The 26,745-nt window shown below is 45.7% G+C and overlaps 1 protein-coding gene across 1 annotated transcript in view; it reads left to right on the forward strand.

Moving 5' to 3' along the window:
* The first annotated feature begins 733 nt into the window (after positions 1-733).
* lad1 (ladinin) overlaps positions 734-26,745 on the forward strand; it is a 67,364-nt gene continuing 41,352 nt past the window's right edge. Inside the window, exons 1-2 of the mRNA XM_034172494.1 lie at positions 734-864; positions 1,500-1,685. Coding sequence (XP_034028385.1) covers positions 827-864; positions 1,500-1,685 — 224 coding nt within the window. The 5' untranslated portion in view covers positions 734-826. The remainder of the gene's footprint in view (positions 865-1,499; positions 1,686-26,745) is intronic.

A 26,745-nucleotide genomic window follows, 5' to 3' on the forward strand; every position in this document is an offset into this window, starting at 1 on the left:
ACCTTAAAAGCCTGTGGTACATAGCCAACTAACAAAGATAGATTGATCATATTTAAGATCGAAGCATTAAATAATGGTAGGGCTTCCTTGAGCAGCCTGGTAGGAATGGGGTCTAATAGACATGTGACGTTTCCATCACACCCTCCCACATAATGATAATAATTATTGTTACATTGTCGTTTCCAGCACCCCTCCCACATAATAATGATAATAATAATTTTTTATTAATAATAAATCATTATTATTATATTACATTGCCGTTTAATGACGACGTTTCCATCACACCCCTCCCACATGATGATTATGATAATAATACTAATAATACAGTATATTATTATTATTATTATATTATTATTATTATTATTATTATTATTAATATTATTATATTACATTGCCGTTTAATAGATGTTTCCATCACACCATCCCACATAATAATGATAATAATAATTTTTTATTAATAATAAATCATTATTATTATATTACATTGCCGTTTAATGACGACGTTTCCATCACACCCCTCCCACATGATGATTATGATAATAATACTAATAATACAGTATTATTATTATTATTATTATTATTAATATTATTATATTACATTGCCGTTTAATAGATGTTTCCATCACACCATCCCACATAATAATAATAATGATCATTTATTATTTTTATATTGTAGTTTCCAGCACCCCTCCCTGTGTGTGTCAGGTGGGCAGGCCACCTGTAAGTCACGTGACGGCGCTCCCAAGGGTAAAGGTGGTTCTGTTTAGTGCCGCGCTGACTGTTATTTGGTTGCTGTTCTCAACAGGAACGTTTTCACTTTTCCAACATGTCCATCAGCCGGAAGAACTGGTCAGCGTTGTCCAGGTAAAGTTAAAACCGGCGTTTGGTTGGTTGTTTTCTGCGCAGAATGATACCTGTAATGGAGAACAGCGGCAGGTTTCCTTTTTCTTTTATGTTGTGGCAGTGCGCAATTCTGCACAAATAGGTACGGCGCGTACGATCGTGTGTGTGTGTGTGTGTGTGTGTGTGTGTGTGTGTGTGTGTGTGTGTGTGGTGTGTGTGTGTGGTGTGTGTGTGTGTGTGTGTGTGTGTGTGTGTGTGTGTGTGTGGGCGGGGGGCGGGGATCTATCTCTGTAGTCACATCTATACTGTCGTGTTGAGATAAAATTACACGTTCTTAGGTTCAAAACAAAGACATTTTTAGTCTAAAGCTGCACCAGCAGGTGCACACCTTTTGGGATAATCAGTAAATTGTTTAATGTTTCTCAGACTGTCCTTTGATAAACAGCTGATGAACCAGTAAAGCAGGTTCTGCTTAACGGTTCTTCCACACACTGTAAATCCCCTCTGCAACATCAACACAATTGTATGTGTTATGACTATAATGATTGCACTTTCAGTTTTTGCTGTGCACTCACCTTGTCTGCTCTGAATAGTTTCTGTTTCCAATGTGCATTGGTTACTGTCCTATATGTGTCCGTGTGTGTGTCCGTGTGCAGCCTAACGCGCCAGTGGACGATGGAAGATGAAGAGGAAGTAGAGAGGGAGAAGAGGAGGAGGGTGAGGAGCTCCAGCAGTACCGCTGACCTTGATTCTGAGTCTAACCAAACAGCCGGAGACACACCCACCGCCGACGGCACCCGCGGGACAGACGGCACAAATGAGGTGTCCCTGAGCCCCAGCAGGTTATTCTCACAATTCACTCAGACCTAATATTTGCTTGGTGCCTGTCAAAACATGACGTACAGATTGTCTGAGCATGTCAGCAGTCTCCTTTTTTGTTCTTCATCTTTCTCTTTGTTTGTCTTGTTTTTTGACGGCTGTCTAAGAAGGATTTGTGTTATGCCAAGCTAAAATAGATCGACAGGTGTCCTAACAGTAGATTTTAAAAAGTTTATAGCTAAAAGACACTGAGATGAATCTTTAACGAAAACATTTTCAACTATGTTAGGTTTCTGTGCCTGTTTCTTTAAAAGGAAATGAGCTGTTGCTAGCCACAACCCCTTTTATATTTGGGAAAAGAGTGCCAAGTGTGTGTGTGGGTTACACCAGCTCAGTGAACATGTCTTACAGACAAAGTAGGGGGTTAAACACGGACTTTTGTTCAATTCTCATGGTCAGGCGTTACCTCAGTGCCCTCTGGTGGCCGTTTTTTGTTCTGTGAAAACATCGCTGAACTCCGTACAAATACATGTAATTTAGTCACTTTTCAAAGAATCAGACTCGTCAAAGTCAGTTTAATGTACAATGGTTCATTTCAGGTCAGCTTGGTGTATAAATCTCATCTTTCCAGGCAATGAGAGCTATCAGCTGTTAGAAGTAAGTCAGAGACCCAACCAAACCAGCTGATTTTAATAGAACAGCATACAGCCCTAGTATATTTTCACCTAGCGGTCAGTCGCGGGTACAAATTCTCGCCTTCAGATTTGCCACTTTGCTGGAAGTGATGTGTACCCGACCTCACCAATATGTAACAAAAATCTAAAAAGAGCCTCAACCTCTGTTTCCTGTTAAATGAAGCTTGCAGTTCCGTGAATGGCTGCTTTAGGCTGGCTATACAAAAGGTAGTCATTCCCCACTGAAGCCCATGTTAAAATGTCCAAGTTTAAGTCAAAGTCGTTATTGTCAATTCTTCACATGTACTAGACATACAAGGAATCGAAATTTCGTTTCTCACCTTCCCTCAGTGATGACCGGACAAGACATTTTGACAATAAGTATTTAGTATTTACAGTGTAGTGTCTGAGGTAATAGTAAAAGTGGAAAGTGCAGTAGTGCAAACCATTCAGAGGACAAATATATATTTACAACTTGGTACAAAAAAAAGGGTTTGGTCTCCATAACCATTGGCTTATTGGTTAGCACCGCATCCTCATAGCAAGAATGTCATGGGATCGCTTCCCACCTGGTCCTTTCTGTGCGGAGTTTGCATGTTCTCCCCATGTTGGCGTGGGTTCTCTCCAGATTCTCTGGCTTTCTCCAGCTTTCAAAGGCATGCAGGATAGGTGAATTAGTGGCTCTAAATTAACTGTAAGGGTGAGGGTAAATGGGTTTGTCTGTCTGTATGTATGTGGCCCTGTCTGTATGTATGTGTACCCCACCTCATGTTGTATGACTGCTGTGATAGACTCCAGCCCCAGGTGACCCTTGATTGGAGTAAGCAGAGATAGAAAATGGATGGATGGTCTCCATAACTAGTTTCCACTTTCATAATAACTGTGTAGTTATGATTTTTTTTTAAATCATCAGTTGAAGATGTGTTAAGCTATAAAGTTATGAAAAATTAGGGCTGAGGTTGCATTGAGTGCCATGCCCAGAGCCCCACCAGCACAGGTTGCTAGCTGTGGCTGCTAGCTGTTGGGATGGCCCATGTCTGTCCTTCCTGCACATTTTATTACAAATACCTGAGATAATAAGACTCGTCAGACACTATTGGACCATTAAAGAACTCTGGTCCAGTATTTCTGTCGAGTGAAATTCAAATGTTACTTAATTTGTTTATTAGCCCCGTTAGCACTGTTAGCAGGTATCAGTAGTTTGGTGACATTGTTAGTCCACAGTTACAGGGTCAACAAGGCAGCCATAATTTTTAATATCAACACACGAGTCAATTGTCATGAAAACCACCATCCAGTCTGCAAAGATATGCATGAATAAAACACCTTAACCAAGATACGCATGTTAGCTTTAGCTTGTTCAGTAACTATGACATGGTGCATGTTCGGGCTTCATTTTTTCCACTCACGTTACACAATCTCATCCTCACTCCACCGCTTTACCAATTTTTGGGTTGGTTGAGACTTTTGCTGAGTAAGCAATGCCGACGTGGTGACATCCATCCACATACACAGAGTCATCTATATTTCAGACATACCTAGTACTAATGACTGGACCACTGAGGTGAGGCCCGTCCAGTGACACTGTATTCCGATCCAATGACTCAGATCCGGGGCTCATTTTTCCTCTTCTTCTTGCGGATACAGATTCTTTATTGCCATTGTAAACAGTACAACAAAAGTTAAAGTGCAAGCCTTTCAGTGCAAATAGAAACGTATAAACCTGAGTAAACCACCTGCCTACTTGAGAGGTGTGTAGAAGAAAAGAAAAATAAACACAAAATTTAACCGAATGAAAGAGGTATGTTCAGAGCACAAATTAAAAAAGGACAAAAATTATAAGAATGTAGTAGCAAAAGAGAGATTGCATATATAAAAAAGAGAAAAGTATGTACAAAACTGTGGATACTTCAGTGGCAGCGGATATTGCACATTATTATCACTTACTGAGGTGTTGCTGGGCCTGTAGCATAGATTTACATCCCAATACCTGCCCGCTGTGCAAAAACTGATGACGTCATAGCGTGCAGCCCAAGAACTGTCCGCAGAGAAGTGTGTGTTGGTCCCAATATGGATATTACAGATGATTTTATCATGGATAGTACAACAATGAACAGCAGTCAAAGCAGCCAGCTTGATGAGGACGCACTGGCGAATTTGGAGAGCAGCGCGCGCCAGCCGACACGACAAAGGTTAAAGTGAGCCAACTTTTTATGTCCGCGTTTGCTGGGTGTCGTGCGTTTTGAAATGCCATTAAATATTGTTAATGTGATTCCACATGTTGTACATCTTAGTAAGTGATAATAATGCAAATAACATGCAGTTGTCGTGTGGTATGTATTTTCAGAGTCCCTCCGTCCATGCCCATCATTTTGGGCGACTGGGCATGGACGGAGGGACTCTGAAAATGCATACCGCCCTCCAAAAGCATGTTATTGTATTAACAAATATTGCACTCATTTCAAGTGTGCCATGTGACATGGCTATTTGGTTCCAGTGGCATTCAAAGCTCTAACAGCGGGTGGGTAGAAATTGTTTTTCAATCTATTTGTACTTGTTTTAATGGTCCTGTACCATCTGTCTGATGGCAGTAACTCAGACAGACAGTGGCCAGGGTGGACTGAGTCCTTTAGGATGGTGTTGGCTCTCCTGAGACAGTAAGAGCCATGAAGGTCCCCCAGTGTGGGTAGAGGGCTGTTAACCCCCAAAACGTGAATCAGAGCTTTGCAAATTGTGAATTATCTGCAAACTGGAAGGGAAGGGAAGGAGCCTGAGCTTGTGCGGGAGGTTGAGAGATACCGACTAGAGATAGTCGGGCTCACCTCCATGCACAGCTTGGGCTCTGGTACCCAACTCCTGGAGAGGGGATGGACGCTTCATTTTTCTGGCGTTGCCCACGGGGAGAGGTGGAGAGCTGGGGTCGCATTGCTTATTGCTCCCCAGCTCAGTCACCATGTGTTGTGTTGTTGTTCACTCCAGTGAACGAGAGGGTCGCATCCCTACGCCTTCGGGTCAGGTACAGGTCTCTCACTGTTGTCTCGGCCTATGGGCCGAGTGGCAGTGCAGAGTACCCGACCTTCTTGGAGTCCCTGGGAGGGGTACTAGATAGCGTTCCGACTGGGGACTCCATTGTTCTCCTGGGGGATTTCAATGCCCACGTGGGCGGTGACAGTGAGACCTGGAGGGGGGTGATCGGGAAGCACGGCCTCCCCGATCTGAACCCGAGTGGTGTTCAGTTGTTGGACTTCTGTGCTAGTCACAGTTTGTCCATCACAAACACCATGTTCGAGCACAAGGGTGTCCATAAGTGCATGTGGCACCAGGACACCGTGAGCCGGAGGTCGATGATCGACTTTGTAGTCATATCATCTGACCTTCGGCCACGTGTCTCGGACACTCGAGTGAAGAGAGGGGCAGAGCTGTCGACCGATCACCACCTGGTGGTGAGTTGGATCCGCTGGGAGGGGAGGAAGCTGGTCAGACCTGGCAGGCCCAAACGTATCATGAGGGTCTGCTGGGAATGACTAGCGGAACCCTCTGTCAGCGAGGTCTTCAACTCCCACTTCCGGGAGAGCTTCTCCCAGATCCCGGGGGAGGTTGGAGACATGGAGTCAGAGTGGACCATGTTCTCCACCGGCATTGTCGATGCGGCTGCTCGTAGCTGTGGTCGCAAGGTCTGTGGTGCCTGTCGCGGCGGAAATCCCCGAACCCGGTGGTGGACGCCAGAAGTAAGGGATGCCATCGAGCTGAAGAAGGAGACCTACTTATCTTTGTTGGTAGGTGGGACCCCGGAGGCAGCTGATGGGTACTGGCAGGCCAAGCGTGCCTCAGCCCGTGCGGTCACAGAGGCAAAAACTCAGTTCTGGGAGGAGTTCGGGGAGGCCATGGAGGAGGACTATCGGTCAGCCTTGAAGAGATTCTGGCAAACCGTCCAACGCCTCAGGAGCGGAAGCAGCTCTCCACCAGCACTGTTTATGGTGCGGGTGTGGAGCTGTTAATCCTGACTGGGGATGTTGTCGGGCGGTGGAAGGAATACTTCGAGGATCTCCTCAATCCCATCATCACGTCTTCCGAATAGGAAGCAGAGACTGCGGACTCAGAGGCGGACTCATCCATTACCCAGGCTGAAGTCACCGAGGTGGTTAGAAAGCTCCTCAGTGGCAAGGCTCCTGGGGTGGATGAAATCCATCCTGAGTACCTTAAGTCTCTGGATGTTGTGGGACTGTCTTGGCTGACACGCCTCTGCAACATCGCGTGGTGATCGGGGACAGTGCCTCTGGATTGGCAGACCAGGGTGGTGGTCCCTCTGTTTAAGAAGGGGGACCGGAGGGTGTGTTCCAACTATAGGGGGATCACACTCCTCAGCCTCCCCGGTAAGGTCTATTCCAGAGTACTGGAGAGGACAATTCGACCGATGGTCGAACCTCGGATTCAGGAGGAGCAGTGTGGTTTTCGTCCTGGTTGCGGCACACTGGACCAGTTCTACATGCTCCATCGGGTGCTCAAGGGTTCATGGGAGTTCGCCCAACCAGTCCACATGTGTTTTGTGGATCTGGAGAAGGCGTTCGACCATGTCCCTCAGGGCACCCTGTGGGGGGTGCTCCGGGAGTACGGGGTCCGGAGTCCTTTGCTAAGGGCTATCTGGTCCCTGTACGACCGCAGCAGGAGCTTGGTTCGCACTGCCGGTAGTAATTCAAACCTGTTTCCAGTGCACGTTGGCCTCCGCCAGGGCTGCCCTTTGTCACCGGTTCTGTTCATTATTTTTATGGACAGAATTTCTAGGTGCAGCCAGGGTGTAGAGGGGGTCTGGTTTGGGAACCACAGAATCTCGTCTCTGCTGTTTGCGGACGATGTGGTTCTGTTGGCTTCGTCAAATCAGGACCTTCAGCGTGCACTGGGGCGGTTTGCAGCCGAGTGTGAAGCGTCCGGGATGTAAATCAGCACCTCCAAATCCGAGGCCATGGTTCTTGACCGGAAAAAGGTGCTTTGCCCTCTTCAGGTTGGTGGAGTGTCCTTGCCTCAAGTGGAGGAGTTTAAGTATCTCGGGGTCTTCTTCACGAGTGAGGGACGGATGGAGCGTGAGATCGTTAGACGGATCGGTGCAGCATCTGCAGTGATGCGGTCGCTGTATCGGACCGTCGTGGTGAAGAGAGAGCTGAGTAGGGGGCAGAGCTCTCGATTTACCGATCGATCTACGTTCCAATCCTCACCTATGGTCATGAGATTTGGCTCATGACCGAAAGAACGAGATCGCGAGTACAAGCGGCCGAGATGAGTTTCCTCCGCAGGGTGGCTGGGCGCTCCCTTAGAGATAGGGTGAGAAGCTCGGTCACTCGGGAGGAACTCGGAGTCGAGCCGCTGCTCCTCCACGTCGAAAGGAGTCAGTTGAGGTGGCTCGGGCATCTTTTCCGGATGCCCCCTGGACGCCTCGCTGGAGAGGTGTTCCGGGCACGTCCCATTGGGAGTAGGCCCCGGGGAAGACCCAGGACACGCTGGAGGGACTACATCTCTCGGCTGGCTTGGGAACACCTTGGGGTTCCCCTGAGGAGCTGGGGGAGGTGTGTGTGGATCAGGAGGTCTGGGCAGCTTTGCTTGAGCTGCTGCCCCCGCGACCCAACTCCGGATAAAGCGGAAGAAAATGGATGGATGGATGGATGGATGGATGGATGGATGGATGGATGGATGGATGGATGGATGGATGGATGGATGGATGGATGGATGGATGCTGAATAAATGTCTCCCAAAACATGAACACAGGTCTCGCAAAGCGTAAGTCACAAAATGTGAATTTCTTAACGATTTGGTGTATGTGCTTGGCTGAGGAACCAGTGGTGTGAAGTTACCATCTGTGGGACTATGACTGTGTGCCTCTTACTACCACCACAGGGATTCACGCCATCCTCAACTCGCGTGCGTGACCTTGACACTTGCACGAATTTGATGCACGCACTGACAGGCAATGTGGCGTGTCAATGAGTAAACTCATCGTAAACTGTGCGTGGCTGCGTACCAGTGTGCAAAGAAAATTTTGAAATGTTCAAAGAGGAACAACAAATGCCAATACTCACTTTATAGTCACCCTTTCTTGACTTCAATGAACATTAATATTTGTTTTTATAAAAAAAAGACATCTTTCTTTACTTCATATTTAACTATTGACAGCACTGTTACAGTAAAGCTTTCAATTTCTAACCTAATTGTTTCTAAATGTAACTATCAAATTCTTTCTAACAGTTTAGTTGCTGAAATTATTGTTATTATAAGTAGCATTAGTAGTAGTAGTAAAAAAGGTGGACCTTTAATCTAGGGGTGTTCTTGGGGGTTGCATCCCTGTCCTGTTCCACGTCTCCTTTCTGTCTGGATTCACCCCTGCTCTGGTGTCTGAGCAGGAAGAATGGATAATGTTTGTTTATGCAGAAAACACAACCAGATTGACTAGTAAAAAAGTTTTGTCAGCATTTTTTACATCATGTCATTGTCAGAAAGAGAGTTTTGGTGCATTTGGGTGGGAAAAAAGTGTTAGTTGTTCAGGTGTTTTTTATTGAGCAGCTCAGAGTTTTAAATAAACGGGGAAAAAGTGTAAAAATGTCTTTGTAAAGCTCAGTCCAGGTGTGCTGCCGTCACCACGCTTTGAGAGGTGAACACTGTTTTTTCAGTTCGGAACTGCTGCAGAAAACAGTGGATTAAAAGCTTGCAGTTCAAAAATTCACAGCTCGCTGAAAGTGGGCAAAGTGGGAGGTTCAGTCGAACCCCGACCCCCTGCCCACGGGCCAAGTTTAATGCTGCGATCAATCTGTGATGCAAAAACAATAGTAATGCACAGTGACTTGGAGAAGTGACTTTAGTCTGATTACTGATTTGGAAAAAATTAATCAATTAATCAAACAATCAATTTTTTTTTATATAGCGCCAAATCACAACAAACAGTTGCCCCAAGGCGCTTTATATTGTAAGGCAAGGCCATACAATAATTATGTAAAACCCCAACGGTCAAAACGACCCCCCTGTGAGCAAGCACTTGGCTACAGTGGGAAGGAAAAACTCCCTTTTAACAGGAAGAAACCTCCAGCAGAACCAGGCTCAGGGAGGGGCAGTCTTCTGCTGGGACTGGTTGGGGCTGAGGGAAAGAACCAGGAAAAAGACATGCTGTGGAGGGGAGCAGAGATCAATCACTAATGATTAAATGCAGAGCGGTGCATACAGAGCAAAAAGAGAAAGAAACAGTGCATCATGGGAACCCCCCAGCAGTCTACGTCTATAGCAGCATAACTAAGGGATGGTTCAGGGTCACCTGATCCAGCCCTAACTATAAGCTTTAGCAAAAAGGAAAGTTTTAAGCCTAATCTTAAAAGTAGAGAGGGTGTCTGTCTCCCTGATCTGAATTGGGAGCTGGTTCCACAGGAGAGGAGCCTGAAAGCTGAAGGCTCTGCCTCCCATTCTACTCTTACAAACCCTAGGAACTACAAGTAAGCCTGCAGTCTGAGAGCGAAGCGCTCTATTGGGGTGATATGGTACTACGAGGTCCCTAAGATAAGATGGGACCTGATTATTCAAAACCTTATAAGTAAGAAGAAGAATTTTAAATTCTATTCTAGAATTAACAGGAAGCCAATGAAGAGAGGCCAATATGGGTGAGATATGCTCTCTCCTTCTAGTCCCCGTTAGTACTCTAGCTGCAGCATTTTGAATTAACTGAAGGCTTTTTAGGGAACTTTTAGGACAACCTGATAATAATGAATTACAATAGTCCAGCCTAGAGGAAATAAATGCATGAATTAGTTTTTCAGCATCACTCTGAGACAAGACCTTTCTAATTTTAGAGATATTGCGTAAATGCAAAAAAGCAGTCCTACATATTTGTTTAATATGCGCTTTGAATGACATATCCTGATCAAAAATGACTCCAAGATTTCTCACAGTAATACTAGAGGTCAGGGTAATGCCATCCAGAGTAAGGATCTGGTTAGACACCATGTTTCTAAGATTTGTGGGGCCAAGTACAATAACTTCAGTTTTATCTGAGTTTAAAAGCAGGAAATTAGAGGTCATCCATGTCTTTATGTCTGTAAGACAATCCTGCAGTTTAGCTAATTGGTGTGTGTCCTCTGGCTTCATGGATAGATAAAGCTGGGTATCATCTGTGTAACAATGAAAATTTAAGCAATACCGTCTAATAATACTGCCTAAAGGAAGCATGTATAAAGTGAATAAAATTGGTCCTAGCACAGAACCTTGTGGAACTCCATAATTAACTTTAGTCTGTGAAGAAGATTCCCCATTTACATGAACAAATTGTAATCTATTAGACAAATATGATTCAAACCACCGCAGCGCAGTGCCTTTAATACCTATGGCATGCTCTAATCTCTGTAATAAAATTTTATGGTCAACAGTATCAAAAGCAGCACTGAGGTCTAACAGAACAAGCACAGAGATGAGTCCACTGTCCGAGGCCATAAGAAGATCATTTGCAACCTTCACTAATGCTGTTTCTGTACTATGATGAATTCTAAAACCTGACTGAAACTCTTCAAATAGACCATTCCTCTGCAGATGATCAGTTAGCTGTTTTACAACTACCCTTTCAAGAATTTTTGAGAGAAAAGGAAGGTTGGAGATTGGCCTATAATTAGCTAAGATAGCTGGGTCAAGTGATGGCTTTTTAAGTAATGGTTTAATTACTGCCACCTTAAAAGCCTGTGGTACATAGCCAACTAACAAAGATAGATTGATCATATTTAAGATCGAAGCATTAAATAATGGTAGGGCTTCCTTGAGCAGCCTGGTAGGAATGGGGTCTAATAAACATGTTGATGGTTTGGATGAAGTAACTAATGAAAATAACTCAGACAGAACAATCGGAGAGAAAGAGTCTAACCAAATACCGGCATCACTGAAAGCAGCCAAAGATAACGATACGTCTTTGGGATGGTTATGAGTAATTTTTTCTCTAATAGTTAAAATTTTGTTAGCAAAGAAAGTCATGAAGTCATTACTAGTTAAAGTTAATGGAATACTCAGCTCAATAGAGCTCTGACTCTTTGTCAGCCTGGCTACAGTGCTGAAAAGAAACCTGGGGTTGTTCTTATTTTCTTCAATTAGTGATGAGTAGAAAGATGTCCTAGCTTTACGGAGGGCTTTTTTATAGAGCAACAGACTCTTTTTCCAGGCAAAGTGAAGATCTTCTAAATTAGTGAGACGCCATTTCCTCTCCAACTTACGGGTTATCTGCTTTAAGCTACGAGTTTGTGAGTTATACCACGGAGTCAGGCACGTCTGATTTAAAGCTCTCTTTTTCAGAGGAGCTACAGCATCCAAAGTTGTCTTCAATGAGCATGTAAAACTATTGACGAGATACTCTATCTCACTTACAGAGTTTAGGTAGCTACTCTGCACTGTGTTGGTATATGGCATTAGAGAACATAAAGAAGGAATCATATCCTTAAACCTAGTTACAGCGCTTTCTGAAAGACTTCTAGTGTAATGAAACTTATTCCCCACTGCTGGGTAGTCCATCAGAGTAAATGTAAATGTTATTAAGAAATGATCTGACAGAAGGGAGTTTTCAGGGAATACTGTTAAGTCCTCTATTTCCATACCGTAAGTCAGAACAAGATCTAAGATATGATTAAAGTGGTGGGTGGACTCATTTACATTTTGAGCAAAGCCAATAGAGTCTAATAACAGATTAAATGCAGTGTTGAGGCTGTCATTCTCAGCATCAGTGTGGATGTTAAAATCGCCCACTATAATTATCTTATCTGAGCTAAGCACTAAGTCAGACAAAAATTAACACATTAGATTACTCGTTACTGAAAAAAGCGGTCAGAGTAACGTGTTACTAAGTACTAGGGGTAAGTAACGTACAACCCTGGCAAAAATTATGGAATCACCGGCCTCGGAGGATATTCATTCAGATGTTTAATTTTGTAGAAAAAAAGCAGATCACAGACATGACACAAAACTAAAGTCATTTCAAATGGCAACTTTCTGGCTTTAAGAAACACTATAAGAAATCAGGAAAAAAAATTGTGGCAGTCAGTAACGGTTACTTTTTTAGACCAAGCAGAGGGAAAAAATATGGAATCACTCAATTCTGAGGAAAAAATTATGGAATCATGAAAAACAAAAGAACGCTCCAACACATCACTTGTATTTTGTTGCACCACCTCTGGCTTTTATAACAGCTTGCAGTCTCTGAGGCATGGACTTAATGAGTGACAAACAGTACTCTTCATCAATCTGGCTCCAACTTTCTCTGATTGCTGTTGCCAGATCAGCTTTGCAGGTTGGAGCCTTGTCATGGACCATTTTCTTCAACTTCCACCAAAGATTTTCAATTGGATTAAGATCCAGACTATTTGCAGGCCATGACATTGACCCTATGTGTCTTTTTGCAAGGAATGTTTTCACAGTTTTTGCTCTATGGCAAGATGCATTATTATCTTGAAAAATGATTTCATCATCCCCAAACATCCTTTCAATTGATGGGATAAGAAAAGTGTCCAAAATAGCAACGTAAACTTGTGCATTTATTGATGATGTAATGACAGCCATCTCCCCAGTGCCTTTACCTGACATGCAGCCCCATATCATCTTACAGTTCGGTCACAGATGTTGACTCCAGTTTCCTCCCATTTGTTCCTCATTTGTTTTGTTGTGCATTTTTGATTTTTGAGACATATTGCTTTAAGTTTTCTGTCTTGACGCTTTGTCTTCCTTGGTCTACCAGTATGTTTGCCTTTAACAACCTTCCCATGTTGTTTGTATTTGGTCCAGAGTTTAGACACAGCTGACTGTGAACAACCAACATCTTTTGCAACATTGCGTGATGATTTACCCTCTTTTAAGAGTTTGATAATCCTCTCCTTTGTTTCAATTGACATCTCTCATGTTGGAGCCATGATTCATGTCAGTCCACTTAGTGCAACAGCTCTCCAAGGTGTGATCACTCCTTTTTAGATGCAGACTAACAAGCAGATCTGATTTGATGCAGGTGTTAGTTTTGGGGATGAAAATTTACAGGGTGATTCCATAATTTATTCCTCAGAATTGAGTGAGTCCATATTTTTTTCCCTCTGCTTGGTCTAAAAAAGTAACCGTTACTAACTGCCACAATTTTTTTTATTGATTTCTTATAGTGTTTCTTAAAGCCAGAAAGTTGCCATTTGAAATGACTTTAGTTTTGTGTCATGTCTGTGATCTGCTTTTTTCTACAAAATTAAACAACTGAATGAACATCCTCCGAGGCCGATGACTCCATAATTTTTGCCAGGGATTGTATTACCGGCATCACTGCCCACTGGATGCCGCACTTTGTGCCGTTAGTCGCTGCGTTATAGAAAATAATTATTTCGTAGCAGATGACACATTTGTTCTCGGAAATTGGCTGATGAAACCGTCTCTCATCACTCCCAGAATCACAGAGAAATTATCTTCAGCTTCTCTCATGTGCTTCATGAGGTGGAGAAAGCATTAGGAATCATCTCAAAGGTAATTATGTTTATATTGTAATGGATTGGTAAACCAGTTGCATTTTCATTCCTTCTTATGAGTTAGATAATGTATCTGGTGGATGTAACGTCTCGTCATAATCGCTCAGATGTGCTGCACTGGAGCAATGAGACGCATTGACTTGCAGTGACACACAGTGTTTTTGAATAGATTGTGCAATGTTTACATCTAGTTCACAAAATTAATGCGTGCCATAGATTTTGATCATTTCAAAAATTTTCTTTGCGCACTTGCACACAGTTTACAAAGAGTTTACTCTCCAGTGCCCAAATGAAATTCATGCAAGTCTTAAGGTGGCTAAAGCTCTGGCACCCATTCATTTCATGAACATTGCACAACCTATTCAAAAAAACACTGTGTGTCACTGTCTGTCAATGCATGTCATTGCGCGCAGTGCATCTGAACTTTCTATAACATCTATAATAAGGGCAATCAGAGATTTCTGACATCCACTAAACCAGATCACCTCCAAAATTGAGTGGAGTCTTCCCTGCCCTAATATGTATCTGTGGTGCAAATTTGGTGAGAATCAGTGAAGTAGTTTTGACGTAATCCTTAAAAGCCTATAAAGTGAAATCTTGGATCCAGAATCCAGATCCGGATCACCTCCCAAATTCAGTGACGTCATCTATGCCCTAATATCTATCTGTGGTGTAAATTTGGTGAGAATCTGTGAAGTAGTTTTGACATACTCCTTCAAAGCCTTTATAATGTGAAACGGATCACCTCCAAAATGTAATGGAGTCTTAGATGGCCTAATATGTGTCTGTGGTGCAAATTTGGTGAGAATCCATGCAGTAGTTTTGACGTAATCCTGCTAAATGTAATCCTTCAAAGCCTATATAAAGTGCTTGATCCAGAATCCGGATCAACTCCAAAATTTAATGGGGGTCTTACATGGTCTAATATCTATCTGTGGTGAAAATGTCGGGAAAATCCGTGCAGTAGTTTTGATGTAATCTTGCTAACAGGCATACAGACAGACAAATAAATAAACGGCAATGATTTTATGACGTCTTTGGCAGACGTAATAACCATAACTTTACAGATACATGATCTAACACACAAGAAGGAAATAAAATGCAACAGTTTTACCAACCCATTACTATATAAATAATTACCTTTGAGACAAGATTCCAAATGCGTTCTACACCACAGATGCACAAAAATGTCAGCTGTAGATAATTTCTCTGTGTTTGTGGGAGCGATTAGATAATGGATTCATCAGCCAAGTTCTGAGAGCAAACGTGTCATCGGCTACAAAATGATTATTTTATATAGCGTGGCGTCCAGCCAGACAAAGTGGGATGCATTGGCGTGACGAATTGAGTGGCATTGTAGGGGATCTTTCATGTTCGTGGGTGAACAGTCCAACGCTTGGTGAATTCTGCTTCATGATGATAGGAAGAGTCGACGTCGAAGGATCAAAAAGTGACATCACTATGAACGCTACAAGCCAGTTATCCCTGTGGTCACTTTTCTGACACCTCCTGCTTAAAACCCATACAATCAGAAGAAACATGAGACCCCGTTTTCACAGTCTGTATTCCTACTGAAAATCAAGATCAAGCGAGCTTTTGCTCAACAGGAGGTTTCTGTCCTCCCTGAGTTTGCCTTAGGCCACCTGTGTTCAACAGGTGTACCAGATTCCCCACCTGCCACTGTCCCCGAAGTGGCTCACGCCCAGCGGGGCCGTGTGCTTGACACCAAAAGTGAGAGCGTGTTCGGGGGTTCGGGCCCCCCCCCCCCGGAGATAGGGTTTGCGATCAAGATTTCTTGAAGTAACTCATCTGTAAACTGAACTCCATAAACTGCTTAAACTAAAAGAAAATATATGTCATGAATGGTATTCATGTTTTGCTACTTATGTTTTGCGAGACCTGCATTCACATTTTGTGCGATATTTTATTCACGGTTTGCAGCAGAATTATTAAGCGTTTGGGAATAATTCTCGATTTGCAGCAGATTCATGTTTTGGGGGTCAACAGGACACTCAATGTTCTTCTCTGCTATTTTGGAAACCCTGTGGAGGTCTTTCCTGTTTGGCACCGTGCAGCTGGCAAACCACGTACAGAGGCAGTATGTTAGGATGCTCTCTGTGGTAGAGCAGTAAAAAGACACAAGCAGTCTCTGGTTTATGGCATTTTTCCTGGGGGATTCTCAGAAAGGGGAGTCTTTACTGTTGTCATGCCCAGCCTGGGTCTAGACCTTGGTCTTTATTTTGCCTCTCCCTTTGGCTCACCTCCTGCCCCACCTTTGATGTATTAGTTATTTTTTTCATCATGTGGTTATTCTCTGTCCTAGTTTTGCTGTGTTACTTTGTTTTGTTACTTTTCATATTTGAGCCTTTGTCCAGTTCCATTCTAGTTTTGTTCTGCCAGATTGTGTTTGCATTATGTTTTCACTGTTTATCACTTGTTTATTTTGTTCTCATTCGTTACATCATCTGTTGTGCTTTAGAGTCGGGTGGTGTTATCACCGATTCTCTGTTTTATTTATAATTTGTTTATAGCCACTTTGTTTTCTTAGTCAGTTCCGGTCTCGCTTTGTCCTTGGGTTTATTTTCTTATTATTCTCTGATTAATTCTCATGTTCTGTTCATAGACCTCCATTTCAGTCCACGTCCTGCACTTGCCATTTTGTCTTCATCCTTCACTTGTATCTGATCATGTTCTCACTTCACATCACTGCACCTCCCTCATGCCTTGGTCTCGCACCTTGTTTCTGTCTGCTTTGTGTTTTCATTCACTCCCGCTCTTGCACCAGCTCACGTATCTTTGTCTATTACATCACTCCACTTTGCACACTCCCTGTTGGGAAAGTGACCCCTCCCTCAACGGGCGCCTCGTGGCGCCCGACCAGGCTTGTCCGGGTGGCGGTGGTAGAAATCGGCCAGGAGGGCCGGATCCAGGATGAAGCTCCTCTTCACCCAGGGGCGTTCTTCGGGTCCATACCCCTCCCAGTCCACCAGATGCTGAAACCCCCGGCCCATCCGACGGACGTCCAGGAGCCGGCGCACGGTCCAAGCCGGCTCCCCGTCAATGATGCAGGCAGGAGGGGGACCTTGAGGATCTTGAAGGGGCCAATGTACCTGTCCTTCAATTTCGGGGAGTCCACTTGTAAGGGAATGTCCTTCGTAGACAACCACACCTCCTGCCCGGGCTGGTATGCAGGGGCCGGGGTCCGCCGGCGGTCTGCATGGGCCTTAGCCCTCGTCCGGGCCTTCAACAAGGCAGAATGGGCGGTGCGCCACACCCGACAGCACCTCCGCAGGTGGGCCTGGACCGAGGGCACACTGACCTCTCCCTCCACCACGGGAAACAATGGGGGCTGGTACCCCAGACACACCTCAAATGGGGAGAGGCCGGTGGCAGAAGACACCTGACTGTTAGGGCATACTCGATCCAGGCCAGATGGTTACTCCAGGCCGTCGGATGCGCGGATGTCACACAGCGAAGGGTCTGTTCCAGCTCTTGGTTGGCCCGTTCTACCTGTCCGTTTGTCTGTGGGTGGTACCCGGACGAGAGGCTCACGGTGGCCCCCAGTTCTCTGCAGAAACTCCTTCAGACTTGAGAGGAAAACTGGGGACCACGATCCGAGACAATGTCAGTTGGTATCCCATGCAGACGGACGACGTGGTGGACCAGGAGGTCAGCAGCCTCCTGGGCAGTAGGGAGCTTCGGGAGGGCCACGAAGTGGGCCGCCTTGGGGAATCGGTCCACTATCGTGAGGATGGTGGTGTTGCCCTGGGACGGCGGGAGGCCCGTGACGAAATCCAGGCCGATATGGGACCAGGGGCGATGAGGCACTGGCAGCGGCTGGAGAAGCCCTTGGGTCTTCTTGTGCTTGGCTTTACCCCTGGCACAGGTGGTGCAGGCCTGGATATACTCCCGGACGTCGGCCTCCATGGACGCCCACCAGAAGCGCTGCCGGATAACTGCCACGGTCCTTCGCACCCCCGGATGACAGGAGAGCTTGGAACCGTGACAGAAATCCAGAACTGCAGCTCTAGCCTCTGGTGGGATGTAAAGTCTGTTCCTCGGATCAGTTCCGGGGTCCGGGCTCCGTTCCAGGGCCTCCCGGACGGTCTTCTCAACGTCCCAGGTGAGGGCTGCCACAATAATGGACTCTGGAATGATGGACTCCGGTGGATCCGACAGCTCAGTTTTGACTTCATCTTCGTGCACCCGGGACAAGGCAGCTGATCTCTGGTTCTTGGTCCCGGGGCGGTAAGTGATTTGGAAGTCAAAACGACCGAAGAACAGTGACCAGCGGGCTTGCCTGGGGTTCAGCCGCTTGGCAGTCCTGATATACTCCAGGTTCCGATGGTCAGTGAAAACCGTGAATGGCACAGACACTCCCTCCAACAGGTGTCTCCACTCCTCAAGAGCCTCTTTCACCGCAAGGAGTTCTCGATTGCCGACGTCATAGTTCCGTTCGGCCGGGGTGAACCTGCGGGAAAAATAGGCACACGGGTGAAGAACCTTATCGGTCTCTCCGCTCTGGGAAAGCACGGCTCCTATCCCTGAGTCAGAGGCGTCCACTTCAACCACGAACTGGCGACTAGGGTCGGGCTGCACCAGAACTGGTGCAGTCGAGAACCGTCGTTTCAACTCCTTGAACGTGGCTTCACACCGATCCGACCAGGTGAAGGGGACTTTTGGAGAGGTCAGGGCTGTCAGGGGGCTAACTACCTGACTGTAGCCCTTAATGAACCTCCTGTAGAAATTTGCAAAGCCGAACTGTTGCAGCTTCCTGCGGCTTGTTGGTTGGGGCCACTCTCTCACCGCCGCAACCTTGGCCGGATCAGGGGCGACGGAGTTGGAGGAGATGATAAACCCCAGGAAGGACAAAGAGGTGCGGTGGAACTCGCACGTCTCGCCCTTCACAAATAGCCGGTTCTCAAACAACCGCTGCAGGACCTGACGTACATGCTGGACATGAGTCTCAGGGTCCAGAGAAAAGATGAGTATATCGTCCAGGTACACGAAGACGAATCGGTACAGGAAGTCCCACAAGACGTGATTTACCAAAGCTTGGAACGTCACAGGGGCATTAGTGAGGCCGAACGGCATGACCAGGTACTCAAAGTGACCTAACGGGGTGTTAAATGCCGCCTTCCACTCGTCTCGCTTCCAGACCCGAACCAGGTGATACGCATTCCTAAGATCCAGCTTTGTAAATATTTTGGCTCCATGCAGGGGGGTGAACCGTAATCTCATTCAGCCCCCTGTAATCAATGCATGGACGGAGTCCACCAGCTTTCTTGCCCACAAAAAAGAAACCTGCACCCATTGGGGAGGTGGAATTCCAGATCAGCCCAGCAGCTAATGAGTCCCGGATGTAGGTCTCCATTGATTCGCGCTCAGGTCGTGAGAGGTTGTACAGCCTGCTGGACGGGAACTCCACGCCTGGAATCAAATCAATGGCACAATCGTACGGACGCTGCGGGGGAAGGGTGAGTGCCAGATCCTTGCTGAAGACATCAGCAAGATCGTGGTACTCAACCGGCACCGCTGTCAGATTGGGAGGGACTTTGACCTCCTCCTTAGCGTGTAAACTGGGAGGAACCGAGGATCCTAAACACACCCGATGGCAGGTTTCGCTCCACTGAACCACCACCCCAGACGGCCAATCAATCCGGGGATTGTGTTTCAACATCCAAGGGAAGCCCAAAATCACGCGGGAGGTAGAAGGAGTCACAAAAAACTTGATCTCCTCCCGATGATTTCCAGACACCACCAGAGTTACTGGTTGTGTCTTGTGCGTGATTAAAGGGAGAAGGGTGCCATCTAGTGCCCGCACCTGCAATGGCGAAGGGAGCGCCACCAGAGGGAGCCCTACCTCCCTAGCCCATCTGCTGTCTAGCAGATTCCCTTCCGACCCCGTGTCCACCAGTGCTGGTGCTTGAAGGGTTAAATCCCCGCTCAGGATTGTAACTGGGAGTCATGTGGCAATACGTGCGTGTCCCACGTGAATGTTATGACCCCCCCTTAGCCCAGTCTCTAAGGGCGAGTGTTGTCATTTTGGCCGTTTGGGGCAGTTTTTCTGTATGTGCTCTTTTGAGCTGCAGAGAAAACACTCCCCGCGGACCAGCCTCCTCATTCTGTCATCTGTTCTCATTTTGGCCCTGTGCGTTTCTCTAGCAATGTCAGCAGGGGGAGCTGTTGCCACATGGAGCGCTGCGGCTGTGGAGCGTGGGGAGGGCGGAACCCTTTCGGAACCGGAAGGGAGAGGGACGGCGCGTACCCGGCTACGTCCTTCGTCTCGCTCCCGACGGCGTTCCTCCAACCGATTGTCTAACCGTATAACGAGATTGATAAGCCCATCTAAATCTCGCGGTTCGTCCTTAGCCACCAGGTGCTCCTTCAGGACGGACGACAGTCCGTTTATGAAGGCGGCGCGGAGCGCAGCGTCATTCCAGCCGGACCTCGCAGCCGCGATGCGGAAGTCGACTGCATAAGCGGCTGCGCTCCGGCGCCCCTGTCTCATTGACAGCAGCAAAGTTGAAGCTGTTTCTCCTCTATTAGGGTGATCAAAAACCGTTTTGAACTCCCTCACAAACCCAGCATACGTGTGAAGGAGCCGTGAATTTTGCTCCCAAAGCGCCATAGCCCAAGTGCGTGCCTCACCTCGGAGCAAGTTAATGACATAAGCCACCTTACTGGTGTCAGATGCGTACATTACGGGACGTTGTGCAAAGACAAGCGAACACTGCATAAGAAAGTCCGCGCACGTCTCCACACAACCCCCGTACGGCTCCGGGGGACTTATGTATGCTTCAGGGGATGGTGGGGGGTGTCGTTGAACGACCAGTGGAACGTCTTTATTCTGCACTGGGTCGGCAGGAGGAGGAGCTGCAGCAGCGCCCTGAGCACGCGCTTCTACCTGTGCGGTGAGAGCCTCCATCCTGCGATTAAGGATGATGTTTTGCTCAGTCATCTGATCCAACCGAGCAGTAAAGGCGGTGAGGATTTGCTGCAACTCACCAAACACACCTCCTGCAGACACCCGTGCACCCTGCTCTTCCACTGGCTGTTCAACGGCTGGGTGACGCCCCTCAGGATCCATGACGCTGGCCGAGATATCCTGTTGGGAAAGTGTCATGACACGGACCCACAACAGGGGGCGTAAATGAACGGACAATGATAGAGTCAAAAATTAACACTTTTACTGTTGTGAATGAGCACAACCACAATACAACAGATTACAGAATGTAAGACAATAGTCAATCCACAAAGGTGACGTGTGGGCAGGCTCGAGGATAGAAGACGTCTGTCCTGAGAACACGATTTCCTCCTCCACTGAACCTGGAGAATACTGGAGCCGCCAAGTCCCGAGTCCCCAGGTGGCCACCGTCTCCGAGCGTCGGATCTGGTACTGCTGGCGAGGAGCAGAAACAGTCAAAGGTGGGTGTGTGCACACCCAGTAATAATAAATGGTGGGAATTCCACCTCCACCTCTCATCCACACGTGCAGCTCCTGTCACAAAGCACTTATCTGGCGGGGTGTGAAGCGGAGCTGTCGCCGGTCACGCCAATCTCCAGACAATGCACTCCACAGGAAAAACAGCTGCAGAAATGAGTTCAGACTAAACACAGTTAGTTATACGGCTGAAGAATATTACCTCTACTGGTAGATGATATCTCGGCAACGAGGTGGAGATGAAGTCCGGTTTTTATGGAGGAGAATGATGAAGTGTAGATGGGTGACAGCTGTCATGAGATGATGAGTAACAGCTGTCACCCCGGCTGTGTCCGTGGCGGCAGCACCCTCTCGAGCCTGAAGCCCGCACTCCAGGCAGGGCGCCATCTGGTGGTGGTGGGCCAGCAGTATCTCCTCTTCTGGCGGCCCACACAACACTCCCTTCATCACAGTTTTGCCCCATCTATACTCTTTGTCCAGAAGCCATGCACCCTTTCTAGATCCTTCCCCTCACGTGCACCTTGTTAACACCTGCTTATTTAATGTCCTCCCAGTCACTATACCAGCGCCAGTTTGTCGTTGCTCTTAGCACACATTCCAGCCTTTTGATCACAGTCCTGTTTTGTTTAGCCACGTACTGTCTTCTGCTTTGTATTTCTCGACCACGTCTATTGCCTATCCCTGACTACCGTGCTTGCTTGTGCCTCTGACCCCTGCTGAACTATGACTGCGTGTTTTCCGGTCCTGTTTGTACATCTGCTCCGCTGCTTGACTGCCTGTGCACCAAACCTAAGTATGGAATAAAGACAATGATGTCATATACACCAAAGCCTGGTTTGGGAGTCTGCATTGCGGGTCCAGCCGCTACAGTTGTCGGGCAGCTGCCCATCGTGAAAGCTGTGCTTTTGTCTTAAAAAAAAAAATCCCTGCAGAAAGTTGTTTCTTAACCCTCTATTCAGCAACAAATGACTCAGCTGGATATATTTATACCAGACCATGCTTCACAAGGGTGTTCACTTTTTTAACTACAGACATTTCAAATGTTCTCTGGTCATCATAAAGTCATCACATCACATTCACGATTGTACAATGCAAGTTCAAATTAATTAAAAAAAAAACCTTTTTATAAATGTTCAATACGTGTCAAAATGCATGATATGGCACCTAAAAATTCAAAAATGTCTGGGGACAGCTACCTCAGCCCCCACCTCCCCCAGTTACGCCTTACTCATTCGCAAATCTATCTTCCCCCTTTACAATATCCTGGATCTGCCCCTGCTGTGGGCATGCACAAAAATGTCTCGTACCTGCTGTCATATCTATCACTAAAATAATTTTTCCAAGAAAAGCGTCTAAGATTATTGGTGTTACGACCAAAAAGAGTCTTTGTTTACATGGCAGCAATATTATTATATAGGTTGACCAGCTAGCCACAGAAAATTTTGCCATCTTACATTCATGTTGTTTATATAAGGCCTAAATAGATCCTTGTCATTTGATTGATGGTTTGTTTTCTCACGTGATACAGATTATTCATATCATTTGCCATTATGTTTCCATTTACCATGCAATTTTGGTTCTATTTAGCGTGCAATTTTGGTGCTATGCATTTTGTCTGGTCCGCCCTTCATGCTGAAGATTGTGAGTTTGTGTCCCGCGAGAAGCGAGTGGGAGGAGTCACAACAGGAACACAATGCAGAGAAGAAGACTACAGCCACTACATTGGTGCCATGACCTGATTTGAGTGAGATGGAGGCCAGCGGGAGTCGCTGTGCAAAAGTAATCAATAAGCCTCACTACCCCAACAGTCAAAGGATACTGTCAGTTTCTTAATTTTAATAAATTTGCAAAACTTAAAAAAAAATCATGTTGTCATGATGGGGTGTTGTGAGTAGAATTTTGAAGGAATTAATTTACTCTATTTTGGAAAAAAAAAAAGGCCGTATAACAGCATAACATAACAAAATGTGGAAAAAAGTGAAGCGCTGTGAAAACTTTCCAGATGCACCGTAATTTCAGGTTGATTGATTTCAGTGTCAAGCATTCAATTTCAATATCAGTTCAATTCATATCAGTTTGAAAAATGGATAACAGGTGAATTCTCTAGCAAAATTTAAGAAGCCTTTAATAAACAAGTAATTTGCCCATAAGGGTTAGGGACACAAGTGTAAGTTGATTTTTGGCTGTTAGACCATCTTATTTTGTCCAAAGATTAACTTCTCAAATTAATAAACATTTGTACCTTGCTGCATATTTGTGCAGCTTTTGTTGCCATCTAGTGGATGATGTCAGCATTTCAGGATTTCTGTACATTTCCTACTTGAAACCTAAAATTCAGCAAAAAAAAAAACGGGCATTTATAAATATATGATTTTTGGGCAGGCAGTGCTTTGACCTCCCAGCATTGATGTATAAAAATGTTGATTTTTAGAGATTCGCAGTCGTTGAATTTTAGGACGTGTAAGGTTTTGCCGTATGTGTCAGGCTTACTGGTACAGCCTGGCTGGACACAAATGCAGGGTTCAGATGATGATAAAACAGGGTTTAATAATTGTTCAGGTAGGGTTCGGTACACAGATAGGCATGCCAAGACAAACGAGGAGTTGCAGCATTAGGCAGAGACGGAGTAAAAAAAAACAAAAAAAAACGGCAGACAGGTCAAAAACACGGATTGGCTAAACTAGGAAAAAAACGTTCAGAAGAAAAGTGCTCAAATGTGGCTCGAGGCAATCTTGCAACTAGGCAAGGTGAAAGGTGTGATTTAAATAGAGAGAGTGATAAGAAGGAAATGCAAGACGTGTGTGGAAGGATCTGGAAAGGGGCGTGGCAAGCAGGAGAGAGGACAGGGAGGGGATGTTCATCACCAAGCATTAGACAGCAGACAAGAAAAGTCCCTCCACCAAAACCCCAGTCAAGCATGACAGTGACAGAAAACCAGAGGAGACAAACACACATAAACACACTCCCTACAGAACCCAATCATGACAGTATAGATGGAAGGACAACAATTCCCTTGACAAGCACAACTTACAGTTGTGAATATGTACGCTAGGAAAAAAGTTCCATGAATGTACTTGATTTAAATGTGTACACTGGTCCCACATGATCAGAATGTGTCAAACTAACAGAATTTTCTTCTTTACACATTTACGAGGTCTGTCAATAAAGTATAGGTCCTTTTAATTTTTTTCAAAAACTATATGGATTTCATTCATATGTTTTTACGTCAGACACGCTTGAACCCTCGTGCGCATGCGTGAGTTTTTCCACGCCTGTCGGTGACGTCATTCGCCTGTGAGCACTCCTTGTGGGAGGAGTCGTCCAGCCCCTCGTCGGAATACCTTTGTCTGAGAAGTTGCTGAGAGACTGGCGCTTTGTTTGATCAAAATTTTTTCTAAACCTGTGAGACACATCAAAGTGGACACGGTTCGAAAAATTAAGCTGGTTTTCAGTGAAAATTTTAACGGCTGATGAGAGATTTTGAGGTGATACTGTCGCTTTAAGGACTTCCCACGGTGCGAGACGTCGCGCAGCGCTCTCAGGCGCCGTCGTCAGCCTGTTTCAAGCTGAAAACCTCCACATGTCAGGCTCTGTTAATCCAGGATGTCGTGAGAGAACAGAGAAGTTTCAGAAGAAGTCGGTTTCAGCATTTTATCCGGATATTCCACTGTTAAAGGAGATTTTTTTTAATAAAAGATGTGCGGACAGATTGCAGCGTCGGCTCGCAGCCGTCGCGACGCTCCGCCACAGGAAAAACACCTCTGTTGGAAGCCTTAAGGACAAGTTGGAACATGTCCAGCTGTTAAACAATTTCTCATATACTCACTCCACTGAAAGCCATCAAAAGCCGCCTGGATTTTACAAATGGTTATCAACACGGAGGTGTTTTTCGTGTGCCGCCGCACCGCGCCGGCTGCGTCCCGACGCGCGGGCCCGTCCGCGCGGGCCCGTCCGCACGGGCCCGTCCGCACGGGCCCGTCCGCACGGGCCCGTCCGCACGTCTTTCATTAAAAAAATCTCCTTTAACAGTGGAATATCTGGATAAAATGCTGTCCATTTCGGCGTTTCTTGATGTTGTTGATGTATGGCTTTCGCTTTGCATGGTAGAGTTTTAATGTGCACTTGTAGATGTAATGACGAACTGTGTTAACTGACAAAGGTATTCTGAAGTGTTCCTGAGCCCACGCGGTAAGATCTTTACACAGTGATGTCGGTTTTTAATGCAGTGCCACCTGAGGGATCAAAGGTCACGGTCATTCAGTGATGGTTTTTGGCCTTGCCGCTTACTTGTAGAAAGTTTTCCAGATTCTCTGAATCTTCTGATTATATTATGGACTGTAGATGATGGAATCCCTAAATTCCTTGCAATTGAACGTTGAGAAACATTGTTCTTAAATTGTTGGACTATTTTTTTCATGCAGTTCAGAAAGTGGTGATCCTCGCTCCATCTTTGCTTGTGAATAGCTGAGCCTTTTGGGGAAATGGAAGACCCAATCATGACACTCACCTCTTTCCAATTAGGTGTTCTTTGAGCATTCATCAACTTTCCCAGTCTTTTGTTGCCCTGTCCCAACTTTTTTGAAACTTGTTGCAGGCATCCATTTCAAATTGAGCAAATATTTGCACAAAAACAACATAGTTTAGCAGTTTGAACATTAAATATCTTGTCTTTGTGCTGTATTCAATTGAATACAGGTTGAAGAGGATTTCAAATCATTGTATTCTGTTTTTAATTTACATTTCACACAATGTCCCAACTTCATTGGAATTGGGGTTGTAATGAGTGGCAACATGGGAGCCTCTAAACAACTCTCAAATGACCTGAAAACAAAGATTGTTCAACATCATGGGTTAGGGGAAGGATACAAAAAGCTATCTCAGAGATTTCAGCTGTCAGTTTCCACTGTGAGGAACGTAGTGAGGAAATGGAAGACTGCAGGCACAATAGTAGTTAAGGCCTGAAGTGGCAAGCCAAGAAAAATCTCAGATAAGCTGAAGCGGAGGATGGTGAGAACAATCATAGTCAACCCACAGACCTGCTCCAAAGACCTACAACATTATCTTGCTCCAGATAGTGTCTCTGTGCATCGTTCAACTATACAGCGCACTTTGCACAAGGAGATGCTGTATGATGCTGTAACGCAGAGGAAGCCTTTTCTACATACATGCCATAAACAGAGTCGCTTGAGGTATGCTAAAGCATATTTGGACAAGCCAGCTTCATTTTGGAATAAGGTGCTGTGGACTGATGCAACTAAAATTGAGTTATTTGGACATAACAAGGGGCGGTATGCATGGCTGAAAAAGAACATAGCGTTCCAAGAAAAATGCTTGCTAGCTACAGAAAAATTTGGAGGTGGTTCCATCATGCTGGCCAGTGCAGGTACTGGGAATCTTGTTAAAGTTGAGGGTCACATGGATTCCAGTCAATATTGGTGGTGTGATTTTAAGCAGGCTGTCCATGCTGGGA

This window comes from Thalassophryne amazonica, chromosome 6 (assembly GCF_902500255.1).
Source record: "Thalassophryne amazonica chromosome 6, fThaAma1.1, whole genome shotgun sequence".
Taxonomy (NCBI): domain Eukaryota; kingdom Metazoa; phylum Chordata; class Actinopteri; order Batrachoidiformes; family Batrachoididae; genus Thalassophryne; species Thalassophryne amazonica.